Here is a 19,272-nt window from a genome sequence, read left to right as displayed (position 1 = left end):
AAGAGGGTGACAACTAATAAAAAATATATGTATGGTTAACAGTACAATTTTGTGTAAAGAATAAAATAATCTATCTTTTGTTTCGTATGTTTTTAGGCCCTGCTCCTAGTGCCGCTAACAGAGACATTCCTTCCATGAGTCAAGGTGAGAATTTTGAATACAGAACAGTTGTAGAGTTAAAAGTTTATTTGTATTTTTTTGCTACTGTGTCGGAGTCGTGAACATAATTTATTAACCTATCTAACTTCCTTTTAATCAAAAACAGGCCGTAAAGTTCTTATGGAGTGAATATAATTTATTAACCTACCTAACTTCCTTTTAATAGAAAACAGGCTGTAAAGTTCTTATGGAGTGAATATAATTTATTAACCTACCTAACTTCCTTTTAATAGAAAACAGGCTGTAAAGTTCTTATGGAGTGAATATAATTTATTAACCTACCTAACTTCCTTTTAATAGAAAACAGGCCGTAAAGTTCTTATGGAGTGAATATAATTTATTAACCTACCTAACTTCCTTTTAATAGAAAACAGGCTGTAAAGTTCCCATTAGCAATGCTCTAACTGAGCACTGCCAGGGAGACCCTGTCCATACACCTGTACTCAGTGTAGAGAGCTGAAGAATTTACCAAAAGGGGAATAGTCACTTCAAAAAAGGTTTCATACAACCTAGAAAATTGGTTCTGGTATGAGCAGAAAGATGAGATTCTCAGCTCAGATCGAAGTACTAGCTATAATAGAATTAGAGATATCACTAGTTAAAAACAGATGGGAATGTCATGCTAGCTGCATATTAAGCTCATATTCCTGACTGTAACTAGTGATATCTTAGGTTCTGTAAGCTAGTACTTCAATCTCAGAATCTCAGCTTTCTTGTGATACCAGAACCATTTTTCTAGGAGCCATTTGAAATGACCATACCCCCCTTTGGTAGATGCTTCAGCTCTACATATGCACAGTGCAACTATGTACGGACTTTCCCTAGTAACAGCTCAGTTAGAGGGTTGTTTAGGACAATGTTACAGCCTGTTTTCTATTAAAAAGGAAGCTAGATAGGGTAAGAAAGTATATTACAAAAATGGTCACCAAAAATTCCCGACACAATATCAAACAAATAAAAAGGGAGTTACACTTTAACAAAGGTGCAGCACTATCAATGTGATTCATTCATTCATTCATTCATTCATTCAACACACCCTTTACTCATCTCCTTTAGACAGCTGTGGGCTGCCCTGCTCTCTTTTTGGTCCCTGGCAGCATCCTTACAGTGTGTACATTACAGAGCTCTATGTGTGCTCTTGCTATTACTTTGCCGCATGCACTGTGCAGTCCTGTGTACGTAATGCTCGGTGTTGTATAGTTATGCACTGTTCTTGGTAATATTAGGACTAGGATCATGTGTACATGCACCTTTACTTGAATTATGGTGAAATTTATTATGCAGAATTCACATTCGGTTTTATATACGGCTAGAAAGCCGACTGAATTCAGTGCACTGTAGGGTTTCCCGTTATGTGTCTCGGGGCTGGAGATATCGGTGTCATTATAACAGCACCAATGTCTACCCACTGTCAGTAGGACGTTCCTGACAGTCTAGCTGGGCTGTGAGGAATGGCCCTCCTGACAGTACTTGTTCATAGCTCTGTACTGTCAGAGACTGAGCGGTAAGGAACACCCCTCTGACAGTACAGGACTATGGACGACTACTGCCAGTAGCCCAGCTAGACTGTCAGGAACGCCCTTCTGATAGTGGGTAGACATTGGTGCTGTTATAATGGCACCGCTATCTCCGGGCCCGGGGCCCATAACGGGAAAGCTGACAGTGCACTGAATTTACAGCACAGTCAGCTTTCTAGCGGTATATAAAACCGCATGTGTCCTCTTTAAGCTGCACAAATACAGTACAATAATAAAATAGATCAAATGTGTAAAATATACTTTATAAATAGGGAACTGTATACACAGGGGAACGCATTGGACAACATGTTTGTAAACAACATAGGCACCCTTTTGATAAATTTGGCACAGCATAAAGATGCAAACATAAAAACTCAAATAATAAATTCCCCTCAATATGTCATAGGCCTCCTCATGGTTTTATTGCGGCAAACTCAAGCAGCCGAAATACTTTGGTTACCCACATATTTGTCCAGCCCTTGTCCTTTGCAGGTGGGTCCCGTCCGTCTCTCTCGCCCCTTTTTTCGCTCTCCGCTCGCTGCCATTCCTGTGAAACAGACTGGTTGCTGGGTTTCCAGTCTTTGTGACTTGAGTCGTTCTGCTCGGGGAACACAAGCTTGGCAGCGGCGAGGCCATGCTGTTCTGAAGCTTTCGTATTAACCCCTTAAGCCCCATGCTCGGTGCTGTAGGCGCTCTGTATGGCCATACGGTGCTCTGTACGGTGCTGCATTACATACCGTAGCTGTTCTCTATGACAAGCCGCACTACGTACACCGTGGATATTATTTGTGGACAAATCCTTTTAATGATCTGCTTGTTTTGAGTCTGAAGGGCTAATTTACGATTTTAATTTATGCAAGTTCTAGATAGATAGCTATGCAGAAAGAACAACACAGCTCAACAGATGGGGGCTTATGGGTGTACTAATTTTATCAAAGGAGTTTTTTTTTTCCTTTAAAGTATTATTAGGAGTCGTCTGGAAAAAATGACTGAAGAATTGTAAATTTTATTATTCTTTGATTCTATAGCTATAGCTCTATAGTACATAGACTTCTAGCCATTCCCATCCATCCATTGCAGGAAAATACGCACAGCGGAAACGCTGCGATTTCCAAAACCGTTGCAGCTTTGGATATCACCGCATTTCAATTATACCTACAGAAACACCGGTGGTTTCCCTATAGGTATAATAGAAGCAGAAAAGTGCTGCCGGAAAAAACGCGTATGTTGCCGCCGCAGTTTTCGCCGCAGTACTTTTTTGCCTTAGCCTTACAGACTAATGACCTCGATTCTTTAGGGATGGGTTAAAGGTGTTCTCCAAGCCTACTTATTATATGAGATCAGTTGGGGGTCCGATACCCCACACACTCTGATCAGCTGATATCTGCACAGTGTATGGAGCCGTAGGAAGATGGCTCAGTATACTATGTAATGGCCATGCCACACTTATGCATTCTCTTAGACAACTGCTCTAGGCCGGAGCCCCATGTTTAGCAGTCCTCTGCGGACTTTCTGTGAACAGCAGGAAAAACAGGTTTTTCCTCCAGTGCGTTTTTTTGCTGCGGCTGCTACATTAAGCTGTAACCTTAAAGGGACCCTATCATTGGATACCCTTTTTTTCTGACTAACACGTAGGAATAGCCTTAAGAAAGGTTATTCTTCTCCTACCTTTAGATGTCTTCTCCGGGCTGCCGTTCGGTAGAAATATGGGTTTTCTTCAGTATGCAAATGAGTTCTCTCGCAGCACTGGGGGCGGTCCCCATTGCTGTGAGAGAAATCTACAGCGCCGCCTCCATCTTTTTCTGGAACGCTCTCTCCCTGCATCTTCTTCTGTCCTGGGTTTCAATCTTCTAGGCCTCGTGCAGAACCGACTGCGCATGCTCGGGCCTAAAGAAAATGGCCGCTTACACCAGCATACATTTTCTTGTGGCCCAGGCATGCGCAGTCGGCTCCGCCCAAGGCCTAGAAGATTGAAACCCAGGACGGAAGACGACACAGGGAGAGGGCATTCCAGAAAACGATAGAGATGCACTGGAGATTTCTCTCGCAGCATTAGGGATGCCCCCAGTGCTGTTTGAGCGCTGAGGACTGCCCCCAGTGCTGCGAGAGAACTCATTTGCATGCCGAAGAAAACCAGGATTTCTACCGAACGGAGAAGACATCTAAAGGTAGGAGAAGAATAGCCTTTCTTAAGGTTATTCCTACGTGTTATCGAGAAAAAAAGGGCATCCAATGACAGGATCCCTTTAAATAAGCTTTTTCAGTCTAAGCCTTTTTTAAGGCCATTACCATTGGTAGAATCAATAAAGCCATGCAGACAGGGGATACAAGTCGTTGCTTATAAATAACCGTATACATACATAGAATGAATGTGTATCAAGTCTATTAACTCTTTCTGGGCGAAGGATGCAGATATGTTATGGCTTTCAGCACTTGAATATATACTTAAGGCTGAATATCCCATATGTATTTGGGGCTGAAGTCGAGGGCCAGCATAAAACGTTTTATTTCCACCTTCTATGTCTGTAAAGGACGTGAGGAATTGTTAAACCGCAAGTGATATCATGAAGAGAGATTGCAGTCTGTCACCTCTTCCCCTGTACAGACACCAGAGAACAAGGGGGAGGGAGACGGGAACTTTCTTCATGCTATCACTTTATATTCAGAGACTATACCTGCTGTCATTGTTAGGAGTTCGGTTTCTTCTACTAAAGTGACATTATAAGGAAATTCAGGTCTGATCACCCTCGCACCAAATTTTTTTTACTGTGAACGGTTGTGATCTTATCAATTTTAGGCTTTGCAAAATCGGTTATTCTGCTCATTCACAGAACAGAGTTGATGTCAGTCCTACATACATTATATGACCCCAGTGAATCTAGACGACCCTTTTAAGCTTTTTTTACTCATATACACCCCCGTCTTCCAGAGAGAGAGCAGTGGAAGAGGCCGAAAACCTTACACCTCCTGCACATGACTATAGGTTTTATCCGTTTCATGGGCCCATACACACCACACCATTCATTTCTAAGGACCGTAGTTCTTGTGGCCGTGCCGTATAGAAGGACAAATGATGAAGCATTTTTGTCCTCAAGTGTCAAGGATCATACAAATCTTTTTGCAGATCCGGGATTGCGGACAACATTCGGACATGTTTTTTCTGGATTTGCAAACAGTAAAAACCACCACCATCGTGTTCAGGAGACCTTCTCCCCCGCAACCCTGAAAGGCAGCAAGCCTGTTCAGTAGAGAGCCAGCAGAGGAACCAGAGTTTCGGCCTCGACAGCTGCTTTTTATTTCCCTTCAACATCCCATTCCTTCTGTGCCCCGTAGCCCATCACTATCTACCCTGGCATTACCTAATGTCCATACCCACCCCATAAGCTTCCTCGGCTTTGTGTCTCCTCCTAAATTCCCCGTAATGACTTGTCTGTTCTTATGAGGACAGAATTATATTGCCAGGATGTGACCACTGCAGAAGTGTTTCTTACCGATGTTACATAGCGCTTTTATCAGTCTCTTGGGGATAAGAAACACATAAACCCCTTGGGACATAAATCAGTAGGGTTCTCCATTCCTGCAGTTATACACAAGTGAAGCTTTCCACATAAGATCCAGTAATATCGCCATGTATTATGCATTACTTCTATACACTGGCACAGTCTCCTGTCATTGGTGATCACATGGTGGAGAGTCAAGCCTTGTGCCGTACCTGTATCCAGGTTATTCTACTGCTAGAAACATATTGAGATAAAGCAAAAAAGCTTAGATGAATATTCACTACAGAGCACAACTAGGATTGTAGACATCTACCCACCCAGTCCGTGCCCCAGGCAGGTGCCACGTCTGTCCATCTGTCATCATGGATAGCTGGTGGCTATATATAGCACAGAGAAGAGGCCTCGTAATAAGCGCTAGCAAGCAAAAGTTTCTACTAAGAAATGTCTTTTAAAAGAACAGATAGTTGATGATAGATAGATAGATAGATAGATAGATAGATAGATAGATAGATAGATAGATAGAATGGTGTAACTACCAGGGTAGCAGCTGCCACAGGACCCGGGACATTAGGGGCTCAGCGACAGCCTCTACTACTTTGTTTTTTATTTCTTAATAGGCCGTTACCAGCTGGAGTTACTCCATACTCATGCATCTCATAGTGACCATGTAATGTAGCTACAGCCTCGCCCTATACACGTCTATGTGACAAGGCTGTAATTGCATCACATGGTCACTATAGACCCATGATGGCGAACCTATGGCACCCGTGCCAGAGGTGGCACTCAGAGTCCTCTCTGTGGGCACCCATCTGTGGAACACATTATACAGTGTGAGGGCCACTGTGCAGCAGATTGTACTGTGTGGGGGGGCCACTTTGTAGCAGATTATACTGTGTGGGGCCCACTTTGGAGCAAATTGTACTGTGTGGGGGCCACTGTGCAGCAGATTGTACTGTGTGGGGCCCACTGTGGAGCAAATTGTACTGTGTGGGGCCCACTGTGCAGCAGATTGTACTGTGTGGGGCCCACTGTGCAGCAGATTGTACTGTGTGGGGCCTACTGTGGAGCAAATTGTACTGTGTGGGGCCCACTGTGCAGCAGATTGTACTGTGTGGGGGTCACTGTGGAGCAAATTGTACTGTGTGGGGCCCACTGTGTAGCAGATTATACTGTGTGGGGCCCACTGTGTAGCAGATTATACTGTGTGGGGATCACTGTGTAGCAGATTATACTGTGTGGGGCCCACTGTGGAGCAGATTGTACTGTGTGGGGGCCACTGTGGGGCAGATTGTACTGTGTATGGGCCACTGTGGAGCAGTTTGTACTGTGTGGGGTCCTTCAGTATTTTTATTACACAGTGATGCATTAGTGGGTTTGGGGTTGCAGTTTGGGCACTCAGTCTCTAAAATGTTCACCATCACTGCTATAGACAAACAGCGTGAGATATAAGGAGGTGCCTTGTTCCCTTCATACAGCTGATCAGAGGGGATTCACTGATCTCTTATTGATCTATTCTGAGGATAAATCATCAATAAAAATGAGGTGGAAAACTCCTTAAGGCAGCGTTTTACAGTTCCTGCAAAGTGGATGGGATTCTAGCAAACTGCATCCACACATTGTGGTAAAATATACGCATGCTGCAATTTCCAAAACCATTGTAGTTTTGGCAATCGCAGTATGTCAGTTATACCTATGGAATTGCTGGCGGTTTCCCTATAGGTATAATGGAAGCGGAAAGTCTGCAAAAGAAACCTTTGCGGACTCTCTGTGGAAAACACTGCATGAAAAACCACAATTTGTGGGGGCAGCACGGTGGCTCAGTGGTTAGCATAGCAGCACTGGAGTCCTGGGGTCGAATCCCGCCAGGAACAACATCTACAAGGAGTTTGTATGTTCTCCCCGTGTTTGCGTGGATTTCCTCCCATTCTACAAAGACATAATGATAGGGGAAAAAAATATACATTGTGATCCCTATATAAAAGAAAAACCGCCATTCATTACTTCTGCTGTTTTTCCTGCAGCTTTTTTTTACTGTGGCCCTCTACATGAGGCCTTAGCCTTAACAACGGCCATCTTAATTAAATGAATTGCCCCTGATTCCCCCTGACATAAATACTGTGTCCCCAATGACCACTTATATAAATGCCCCCTATAGCCCTTATATAAACGACTTCCCCCCCAACCTCATAATGACCGCACGTTGTGCACCCCTAGTTTACAAAACAGAAGGTTTCTGCATCAACATAGAAGGGGATTCTTTGCTGTAAGATGTGTGACGCCATGTCTGCCGAGGACTCCATAAATCATAGATGTAATATTACTCGCTTTCTGGAGAATTATTCACCGTATTTGGATTCGGGAAGGACTTTGTTTTCCGTAGGATGAGAAGAATAGTCGATTGCCTGATGGGGGTTTATGTTTTCCTCTGAATCAGTGGTTAGTATGTAAGAAGAGGAGATGTTCTCATCCACCTTGGACCACCTAAGCCGTCTCAAAGTCCTGACTACATTTTACCAAAATGGTGAACGGTTGCGACTTATGCCTGGTTGCATAAGTCGCAATTCTCTTACACCGCCTGCACTCCTTTGTGTTCGCGCCACGGTTGTTCCCGCAGAACTTTAGCACAGCGTTTCTGGCCCGTGGGGCCTTAGATTTAAAAGGAGTTTTCTTCAGCTCTAAATCGATTTTTTTATAGGGCTGACCTATCCACAGGATAGGCCATCAGTAAGTGATTTGTGAGGACCCCACACCAGTTGCAGCAACCTCCGGTCGCCAGAAGCTACTAGCGGACTGGCAGCTTGTGCAGCAGTGCTCCTATTCAAGTAGTAGGAGCGGCACAGCAGCCCCACCCACTGCACGGTGGTGGTTCCAGGAAAATGCAGCACCGCTCCTATTGTTTGAATATTGTGCTGCCTGTCCACTAGCAGTTTCTATCTCCTGTGGGGAAGGTAGCTCAGTAGCAGCAATGGTGCAGACCCAACGCGTCAGAGGCAGGGACACACAATCTGGTGCAACACAGATTCATTTAGAAAAACAGCAAAATAAATAAACCTTCATGTCAGAAACAAAAATAAGCAAAATAAAATACAGCAAAAGGCAAAACAAAACTCCTGCTCGTTCGAGCACTTACTAGTACAGAATTATGCTAACTATACTGTACATGGGTCTTACTTCCAGCCACTTTTATGGGCCAGAAACAAGCCCAGGACCCACACCTGGGGCTGAGGCCTACTCCAGACCTCACATAGGTAAGGAATCTGGGGGATATATATCGTGACTCCAGATTTGCGCGGTGTCCCCCACAGATCACACTGATGACCCATCCTGCGGGCCATCGTGAAATATCAATTTGAGGCTGGAAAACTCCTTTAACAGCTTTTGGGGGATGCCTTTATTATTAGCTTTCCTTTTACTAAGACTCTCACAGGATTTGGGCCTAAAATCCCATTCATATTCTTCCTTACGTACTGTGTGTAATTTGCTCATTAGAAGTAGACCTAAACCCAACATAGTATAGCACTATTACTTTTTTCGACATTTGGCCTATAATAAATCTTGATCTATAAAATAGGTCATTGTCTGATAACACATCCCTTTAAGGTCATCTTAAACTGTAATATCGCGTAGTAATCCGGAAACGCGTTAGCAGCGAGCAAGGTTATAACTCAGATAAGGGAGCTTATCTGCCTAGGGCAATGTTTGGTTTTGTTCCAATATCTACTGAGGTAGTTGATACAACCAACGTGACCAAAGGCAATCTTTTATCTTAGACCCACTTATGCCATTAATACATTATCGCACGGCGACTTAAAAAAGCAAGAAAAAAACCTCTTTAGACGCTTCAGACCTGACAAATCAATTTCTGCGATAGCGAAGTCCTAATGAAACGGGTTGAGATCTGGCTGGAGACAATTCATTGTGGCAGCTGTCAGTGCAGGATGAAGGCATGAATCACGCGGCATTAGCATTTTCAGGTCAGGTTTCAGGTAAGAGACATAATCATCCTAAATATGTGATGCGCAGGTATAAGACGTCTACGCCGTACCATAGAAACCGTATGTAAATGTATCTCCAGCAAAAGACGAAGTGACAGCTACTGGCGATGTGTATAGTATATATACAGAATGTGCGGCGCATACGTCCCATTACATTCTGTATAGGAGGAACCGTGTCTAAATATTAAAGGAAAACATCTATATAATGTACTGTACTCTATAGAGAGCAATAGAAGGTGTATGAAGAGGCCAGTCCGGCTCTTTTATATGATCCTGGAAGCACAATTCACGGCCATTACGGACATGTTCTATAAATTGCGGACCACGGTTGCGGCCCGGCCACAACACGGATAAAATATCCGGTGGTGTAAGTGGCCGCATTGAATATAACAGGGGTGCCCAATACGTCGATCGCGCTCTACCGGTCGATCGCGAATGAAGTATGGGTCGATCGCATGATGTAGCCAGAAGCGTTCATTGCAGGCGCGGTCTTCTGTGTGGGCGGGGCGTGGGCTGCAGCCCCGCCTAGTTTGTATTCCAGGGGGACCAAATTGACTGGAAGATGTCCACCTTATTATTAGGAGTGGCAGTGAGGAACCACAGACTCCTGACACCCTTGATACAGGCCACTAACTCAGGACCGGTGCGGAGATGTGCACCAGTGGAGAGTCACCAAATGGCTTAGCCGCAGTGCAAATATATAGAAACTAGCTCCTGCCCGCGACTACGTCTGCGTGTTGTTGGCGTCGATGATCCGCCTATATTCAGCAAATTGCTGTTGTCGATGGTTCACCTGCTCCGGCGCTTCAGCAGCTCTCAACCTGCTGCTGAACTCGTTTCTCACATCGTGCCCATGTTTGTTCCGGCATTTCAGAAGCTCATGTGTTGAGTGTGTTGTTGGCATTGATGATTCGCCTGCTGCAACATTTTGGCAGCTGTCAAGCTGGCCTGCCACTGAACTTGTTCCTTGCACCTTGCCTGTGATTGTTCTGGCATCTCAGCAGCTCACTGGGATACCATATACTGAGCGTGTTCTTGAAATCGATGATCCCCCTGAGCTCCGCTTGAGGAGAAGTCTTGTTTTAGAATTTTATGACATATTAGATTTTCTTTTTCCAGGCAAAAATTTGAATTAAAGTGTGTCAGCACTGCCTGGAGCAGATCAGATAATATGCAAATGCTTGTACACATTGGACCCAGTGTTATTTGTGTGTTTACATAGAGAGATAACAGAGCTGGCTTTATCAGAACCTGGAGCAGTGTAATATAGTATGTGAACATAAATTCATAACAGTCGTGAAGCAGTGTCATTTACCGGGATAAAAAGTAGCCTATGTCTTAATCAAGGTAGCAAACTATCTATGGGTCAAATTTCATCCAAATCCGTTCAGCCATATTTGCATGATCGAGGAACAAACATCAAACCTATCACATTTATAATATTAGTAGGATTAGTAGGATAACTTAGACGTCTTTTTACCAAGGAGCCATGGTGGCAGGTTAAGAAGCTAAACTAACGGATCTAAGGGGAGTCCCTGGAGAAAGAGTACATCAGTCATGGCCTTGACCTCACTCCAAAAAGGATGGATCGGGAAAAGGTCCAAAATATGTGGCATATAGTGCTTGTCTCCAACAAAAATGGGGAATACTCAGGTTAGGAGTGTGAAGGAGAGCGAGCTGGGGTATGATACGAGTACATTTGTATAGATTTGGCACCACATGGGTGTGACTGACACCTCTCTCGTGACATCAGGGAGTGAGGGGACTGTGAGGGAGATGTCTGTCAGGCCCACGAGGACTAGGTTGGAGCCGTTCCCGCCCTCTGTGACTACTTGGGGTAATTTATATAGAACTGACGTGTTCCCTTTAACTATTAACATATCATTAACATAATCCTTACATGCATAATGCTTACATACAGTGCAAGATGACAAGCTTATGTTAATGTATATTGGCCTATACATTGTATATATTAATATACGAGTGGCATGTATATTAACCTTGTAACCTCTTTGTATTGTATTTCTAGAACCAGATTTGTCTCAGCCGCCATGCTACGAAGAGGCATTGCTTATGGCAGAACCACCACCACCCTACAGCGAGGTCCTGACCGACACTCGAGGTATCTACAGGAAAATCCTTAGTCCTTTTCTCACCGTCCAGGACGAGCTCGTGAAACCAGAACAACCCCTGAGCCATAAACAACATCTGGCAGGACCACCTCATACGCAACCACTTCCAGGTGCCCTCAGTTCACCCATTTCAACAAATCCTCCTCAAGAAGCACAGAGGGTGAGGCGACCATCCTGGTCAGGCTCCGAAATTGGAAGTGGGGGTCTACATAGACTGCCTAGGGGTTGCCAGCTGATCTTCCCAATTCCTCTTCTGGGCAGGACTACGGCTGTTTGAAACAACAATGCACGGTCGGATTCTATATCCTATCGCTGCTGTGGTCCAAAGAGCGTACGTAAGGAACTGGGTGGGCGATGGACATGACGAAAGGATCATGTAGACACTTAGACGATCAGGTTGAAACTCACTTATGGACCTTTAAAGACTTACAAATATTTCAGATGCACTAAAATTGTTTAATGGGCGCTGCGGATTGTACGGACCTGAACGGTGCATCTAGTCCGCTTGTACAGCTCTCTGAGAATACACGTTCTGCTTGGACCTGATTTCGCGGATGTCCATGACTCGTACAAACTGAAGCCATCTTTATTTATTTATTTATTTATTTATATTTTTTAGTTGCACTTTCTCTTTTTGTGGGATTAAAAGTTTGGCGGCCGTTGTGTCTATTTAAAGCTGCTGGCTAAATCACGGGGTCCGTTTCTGTATGTTGTACATACTGTGTCTAAAAGAAGGTTCTGTTCTTCATAGCAAAATGTTCAATACATTTAATCTGAAAGGGCTTCACATTCAACAATTTCAAGTTGTGATGTGTAAAATGATAAAAAATGGCCTCCCGTGCACCAAATCAACACTGTGGATGCTAAAGTGACCTGTCCCGTGATACAGAATTGAAAACTGACCAGAATAGGAAAACCAGCAAAAATGAAATAGTAACTTGTAAGAAGATTAAAGGGATCCTATCATTCAGACGACATTTTTTCGAAGTACCACGCCGGAATAGCCTTAAGAAAGACTATTCTTCTCCTACCTTTCGTTGTCTTCTCTGTGCCGCTGTTCGCCTACAATCCCGGTTCTTGTCGGTATGTAAATTAGCTCTCTCGCAGCACTGGGGGAGGGCCCCAGTGCTCAGACAGCACTGGGGGGCTTCCCCAATGCTACGAGAGAACTCTCTCCAGCGCCGCCTCCATCTTCGTCAGGAATGGCCTCTTCATTCTCTTCTTCCGGCAGTGTCTTCTTGTAGGCCTTGGGCAGAGCAGACTGCGCATGCCCACAGGCCCCGAGAAAATGGCCGCTTACAATACTATGCAGGTGGCCATTTTCTCGTGGCCTGTGGGCATGTGCAGTCTCTCTGCCCTTAAAAGTTACAAGCCACCGCCAGAGGAAGAGGCTGAAGATGATGCTGCTGAAGAAGATGGAGGCGGTACTGGATAGAGTTCTCTCGCAGCATTGGGGACGCCCCCAGTGCTGTCTGAGCGCTGGGGCCCGCCCCAGTGCTGCGAGACAGCTAATTTACATACCGACAAGAACGGGATTGTAGGCGAATGGCGGCGTAGAGTAGACAATGAAAGGTAGCAGACCAATAGCCTTTCTTAAGGCTATTCCGACGTGGTACTTAGACAAAATGTCGTCTGAACGACAGGATCCCTTTAAAGACATCAGATTATTGATAGTAATGGCAAAATACTATTAAGGGGATGTCCTACTTTAAAGGGGTTGTCCAGGCACCCACCTGTGACGTCGCTGGGTCACTTCCTTGGGCTACTGAATGGCTTAAGAGGTCACGTGACCAATGAGGCCGATCAGCAGAAGGGATGTTGCTTCTTTTTTCCATGAGTGGTTTGTTCCCACTGAATTCAATGGGGGGCGTTTTTTTTTAGCCGGATTCTGGCGTGGATTCTGCGTCAAAATCCGGACCAAAAAACCATGTGTGAACCCGGCTTAAGAACTTCCTATATAGTTTCCGTTCCTTTTGTAGCTTTATTGTCTTTAGCTGAAAAACTATAACAAAATCTGCAGCAAAAAAAGCTGGGTTTCCGCAATGTGGGACCTTAAGTTCTCAATTTATTTACAGAAAAAGTATTCTTAGAGATATACAATATACAGGACTTAAAGAGGTTATACAGGATATAGTTATTTATTTTTTATATTAGGTCTGGGAAGGCGGAAAAAAACATACACACCTGTCCCCGATGCGCTGGTGTCTCCCAGCACAGTCCAGTCCTGCTGCTCTGATGTTTTCTTGCAGCAGAAGTCCCCGCTGCATTGTGACGTCCCGGGTCCCTTTACTGAGGCCACTTAGCAGTTGCTTGCGGTGCGGACTACTGCAGGAAGAAAACACCGGAGCAACAAGACTGGAGCACGCTGGGAGACACCAAAGCACCAGGGACAGGTGAGTTTGTTGTTTGGGTTTGCTTCACCTTACCCAGTGTAATGTAAAAAAGTGTATCCTTTAATACTGATTATTTGTCATCAATATCAGGTCAGTAGGGGTCTGACTGCTGCACCCCCAGGGGCCACAGTGCTCCACAACATCAGAACTCCATACGTAATGTAATGGCTGGCAATGCCACTGCAATTCTGTACTATTTAAAATAACAGGAGAGAGCTGCAGTACCAGTCCTGGTCCCTACACAATATACAGAGATCTACCTGTTCTGGAACACTGTGATCCCTTAAGATTAGTTTGGGTGCCATAAGTCACATATCACAAACACTTCAGAGAAAGGACATCATACACAGTCCAGACATATTAATGTGACCACCGCCTACTTTTGACGTCAACGTTCAATAACCAATCACAGAGGGCGCGTGTCATCAGCCATCATTGAGGAAGGCACGATGGATCAACACAAGTATGCATCTATCCTCGCAGACCATGTTCACCCCTATATGTGAATTGTTTTTCCTCAGGATGATGGCATCTACCTCAGACGTGTTATAAAGCTCGCAGTGTACGTGCGTGGTTGGAGGAGCACCAGGAGTTTACCGTACTCCCTTGGCCAGCAAATTCCCCGGACTTGAACCCAATCGAGAATCTATGGGACTACCTCAATCGGTGGATGCTCAACCGCGTAACCTAGCGCAGCTGGCCACGGCACTGGAGTCGGCATGGCTCAACATCCCAGTGACATCATCACAACATCCCCTCTCTCCCTGCACGTCTCGCAGCGGTCCGCTCTGCCAAAGGGGGTTATTCTGGATTTTGACAGGTGGCCACAGTAATGTGACTGGACTGTGTATGAAATCACATCACTAAAAAATGGCCACCTTTCCCTGTTGCCAGATGGTTCTGTGCAGGTAGTCTCATATGGCCTATGCAGAGTGCTGATAAAACAACCACCACACACCTACAAGCCATGAGGGGATTGGATGCTACTATGTCAAATACAAACGCCTATAGCTTGCCAACTAGCGCCACGTCTTACAGCTCCCTGATATGATGTGGATGACCCATCCTAGCAATAGTCTATCAATATTAAAGTTTCAGAACAGGAGTAGAGCAGAGATGGTGACAGAACAGAGTCAAGGCTACATCTTGCAAATTGGAACGTTGGGAAGTGCCAATGTATAGAGTAAGATTACTTATCCAGTGCAATGAATACCCTGCAAAAAGTTATTTGCCCCCATAGAACCTCCTTTAAGCCTATGGAAGCGAGGAGCGCATGTGTTAAGAGTCATTGGGCCTGTGTCAGACAGAATGAATGGAATTTGTAATGGGACAGCAATGCAAACTGAAGAAATGAAAGTATTGCTGTAGCTTATATCTTCTTACAGCCGAAGAGACTATATACAAAGGCAATAACCACCAATGACACCATTATATAAGATGGCATCACTATGTGTAAAATCTATACTATATATACCATTATAGTGCATTAAGTATGATGGGGTAGAGCAGTGATTTTCAACCTTTTTTGAGCCGCGGAACACATTTTACACTTAAAAAATCCTGGGGCACACCACCAACCAAAATGGCACAAAATGACACTAAAACAGTACATATTATACATATAGTTAATAATATAGATTCTAAATGTATTTATACTCACTCAGTGTGAAACCTGGGCCTGTTTCGATGAACACAAAATTTCACTATCATTCATTATCTGTCCCCAGATTCATGTCCTCTCTATGTCTGCCCCCAGATTCATGTCCCCTCCATCTCTGCCCCCAGATTCATGTCCCCTCCATCTCTGCCCCCAGATTCATGTCCCCTCCATCTCTGCCCCCAGATTCATGTCCCCTCCATCTCTGCCCCCAGATTCATGTCCCCTCCATCTCTGCCCCCAGATTCATGTCCCCTCCATCTCTGCCCCCAGATTCATGTCCCCTCCATCTCTGCCCCCAGATTCATGTCCCCTCCATCTCTGCCCCCAGATTCATGTCCCCTCCATCTCTGCCCCCAGATTCATGTCTCCACATCTCTGCCCCCAGATTCATGTCCCCCATCTCTGTCCCCAGATTCATGTCCTCTCCATCTCTGCCCCCAGAATCATGTCCTCTCCATGTCTGCCCCCAGATTCATGTCCCCTCCATCTCTGCCCCCAGATTCATGTCCCCTCCATCTCTGCCCCCAGATTCATGTCCCCTCCATCTCTGCCCCCAGATTCATGTCTCCACATCTCTGCCCCCAGATTCATGTCCGCCATCTCTACCCCCAGATTCATCTCTCGTCCATCTCTGCCCCCAGATTCATGTCCCCTTCATCTCTGCCCCCAGATTCATGTCCTCTCCATGTCTGTCCCCAGAATCATGTCCTCTCCATGTCTGCCCCCAGATTCATGTCCCCTCCATCTCTATCCCCAGATTCATGTCCCCTCCATCTCTGCCCCCAGATTCATGTCCTCTCCATGTCTGTCCCCAGAATCATGTCCTCTCCATGTCTGTCCCCAGATTCATGTCCCCCATCTCTGTCCCCAGATTCATGTCCCCTCCATCTTTGTCCCCAGATTCATGTCCCCTGCATCTCTGTCCCCAGATTCATGTCCCCTCCATCTCTGCCCCCAGATTCATGTCCTCTCCATGGCTGTCCCCAGATTCATGTCCCCTCCATCTGTGCAGACAGTGTACATATTAGACTTACCTTTCTCCTCATTCCCTCGCTGCTCTCTCTCTCCGCGGTCTTACTAACAGTTAGAGACGCGATGTGATGACGTAGCCAGACTACGGAGAGAGAGAGAGCGGCGAGAAGAACGAAGGGAACGAGGAGAAAGGTAAGTGTAATTGGGGAACTTTCCCCGCAGCACACCCGACCATGTGTCGCGGCACACTAGTTGAAAATCACTGGGGTAGAGAACACAGATTTCCTTCCTGTATCTACAGACAACCACAAGTGCTCCAACTCTCCGCTACAGTCATGTGACCATATTAATAATTATAATACTGAACGACATTATGCTCATGGCGGTTCTAGAGGAAGGTCAGCAAAAAAGAATACCAAGAATGTGTATAGAGAAAAACTACATTGTATACAGAATCATTGAATATTAGGGAGTTCATAGAAGAAATACGTAGACCACCACCCACAACAATACCCCAATATCCAACAATAAACTCATAGCCCAATATCCAACACTATGGGTCATGGAATATAAACAACAAACCCCGACAATAACTTTTTAACTCCATGTACAACACAATAGTAATAATTCAGTAATATACCAGGGGTGGGCAATTAATTTTCCCATGGGGCCGCATAAGAAATTGAAACTATGCTAGAGGGCCGCGCCATGGCAAATTTAGCTCCACCCACTTCTATGTTGACTCCGCCCATTCCCAATCATCTTTCCATGTGCCCCCACACAGTATAATCCTCCTACAGTCACCCGTACATTATATGTCCCCACATTATAATGTTCCCTTCCAACTGCCCCACTGGTGCCCCAGTATAAACTGGTGGAAACTAGAGGGGACATGAAGCTGGGACAGCTGGAGGGGGACATTAAACAGTGGGGGTAGTTGGAGGGGGGCAATAAATTGACAGCTGGAGCGGGACATGAAACTGGGGGCAACTAGAAGGGGACATTAAAATCAGGAAGCTGGAAGCAGACATTAAACCGTAGGGGTAGCTGGAGGGTGACATTAAACTGGGGGCAACTAGAGACAGACAGGTCCCCCTCCACCTACCTCCATGGTTTAATGCCCCCTCCAGTTGACCCCATTTTAATGTCCCCCCAGTTTAAGTACCCTCTTCATCTACCCCCAGTTTCATGTTCCCCCCTCCATGTCTCCCTCAGTTTCATATCTCCCTTCATTTGCCCCATTTCATGTCCTCCCTCCATCTCTCCCCCAGTTTCATGTCCCCCCTCCATCTGCCATCTCTGCCCCAGTATAACATTCCCCTTCCATCTCTGCCCCTAGGTTACTGAGACACAGATAGACACATATAGACAGACACATATAGACAGACAGACACATATAGACATACATACAGACACACACACTCCCCCCTTGCATCTTACATTCCCCAGTACCTTATGACACACACCGCATGTCTCCATCTTCCTGCACTGTCCTGCCGGCACTAAGACACGCCCCCTAGACACGCCTCCCTAGTCAAGCTGTGCGGGCCGGTCTGAATCAGTCAGGGGGCCGGATATGGCCCGGGGGCGGGGCTTTGCCCAGGTCTGGTCTAGACAGAGCTCCTTCATCTGCCCCCACAGTATAATCTCCCCATCCATCTGTCCCCACAGTATAATGTCCCCGTCCATCTGCCCCCACAGCATAATGTCCCCATCCATCTGCCCTCAAAGTATAATGTCCCCGTCCATCTGCCCCCACAGCATAATGTCCCCATCCATCTGCCCCCAAAGTATAATGTCCTCGTTCATCTGCCCCCACAGCATAATGTCCCCATCCATCTGCCCCCAAAGTATAATGTCCTCGTTCATCTGCCCCCACAGTATAATGTCCGCAGGACCTCACGTGGACCGGGCTTGCGTCATCATGCGTTGCTACGCAGGGCAGGCTCACGTATCGTCTGGTCCATCATTGAAGATGATGATCAGTGGGGAGTGCGGGATGGGGGTGTTCGCCTTGGAGTCCAGCCATTCCTAGTTACACCACTGTACAGAAATATACAGTAGATGCCACCCAAAGATGGAGGGAGCGCTGATATGACTGACACCACAATGGAATGGACGCAACAGATCTGCTTCGTCTAGTATTTTTGTTCATCTGACAAGCAAGACAATAGAGATAAGGAAGATGCAAACCTGTCCTAAAAAGTGATAACAAATATGATGTAGGAATATTTCTTCTATACACCAGTATACAGTATACACTCATCAGATTTATGAAAATGATCTTAAGAAATACTGTCTTATTGTCCATTGCAACCGATTAATATCAGGATGCTGTACATTATTATATTAATTCCAGGTTGCTGTACATTATTATAGTAATTCCATGGTGCTGTACATTATTATATTAATTCCATGGTGCTGTACATTATTATATTAATTCCATGGTGCTGTATATTATTATATTAATTCCATGGTGCTGTACATTATTATATTAATTCCATGGTGCTGTATATTATTATATTAATTCCATGGTGCTGTACATTATTATATTAATTCCATGGTGCTGTACATTATTATAGTAATTCCATGATGCTGTACATTATTATAGTAATTCCATGGTGCTGTACAGTATTATAATTCATGGTGCTGTACATTATTATATATATTCCATGGTGCTGTACATTATTATATATATTCCATGGTGCTGTACATTATTACAGTAATTCCATGGTGCTGTACATTATTATATTAATTCCATGGTGCTGTACATTATTATATTAATTCCATGGTGCTGTACATTATTATATTAATTCCATGGTGCTGTACATTATTATATTAATTCCATGGTGCTGTACATTATTATAGTAATTCCATGGTACTGTACATTATTATAGTAATTCCATGGTGCTGTACAGTATTATAATTCATGGTGCTGTACATT

At 45.0% G+C, this 19,272-nt stretch overlaps 1 protein-coding gene across 3 annotated transcripts in view; it reads left to right on the top strand.

Moving 5' to 3' along the window:
- PRR7 (proline rich 7, synaptic) overlaps positions 1-12,076 on the top strand; it is a 30,376-nt gene extending 18,300 nt beyond the window's left edge. For all 3 annotated transcript variants that reach the window (XM_075275043.1, XM_075275044.1, XM_075275042.1), the window contains exons 3-4: positions 97-144; positions 11,201-12,076. In XM_075275043.1, coding sequence (XP_075131144.1) covers positions 97-144; positions 11,201-11,580 — 428 coding nt within the window. In that variant the 3' untranslated portion in view covers positions 11,581-12,076. The remainder of the gene's footprint in view (positions 1-96; positions 145-11,200) is intronic.
- The last annotated feature ends 7,196 nt before the right edge of the window (positions 12,077-19,272 follow it).

This window comes from Leptodactylus fuscus, chromosome 5 (genome assembly GCF_031893055.1).
Source record: "Leptodactylus fuscus isolate aLepFus1 chromosome 5, aLepFus1.hap2, whole genome shotgun sequence".
In the NCBI taxonomy this organism is placed as follows: Eukaryota; Metazoa; Chordata; class Amphibia; order Anura; family Leptodactylidae; genus Leptodactylus; species Leptodactylus fuscus.
The sequence above is the reverse complement of the archived record's forward strand: the minus strand, read 5'-3'. Positions and strand labels throughout refer to the sequence as shown.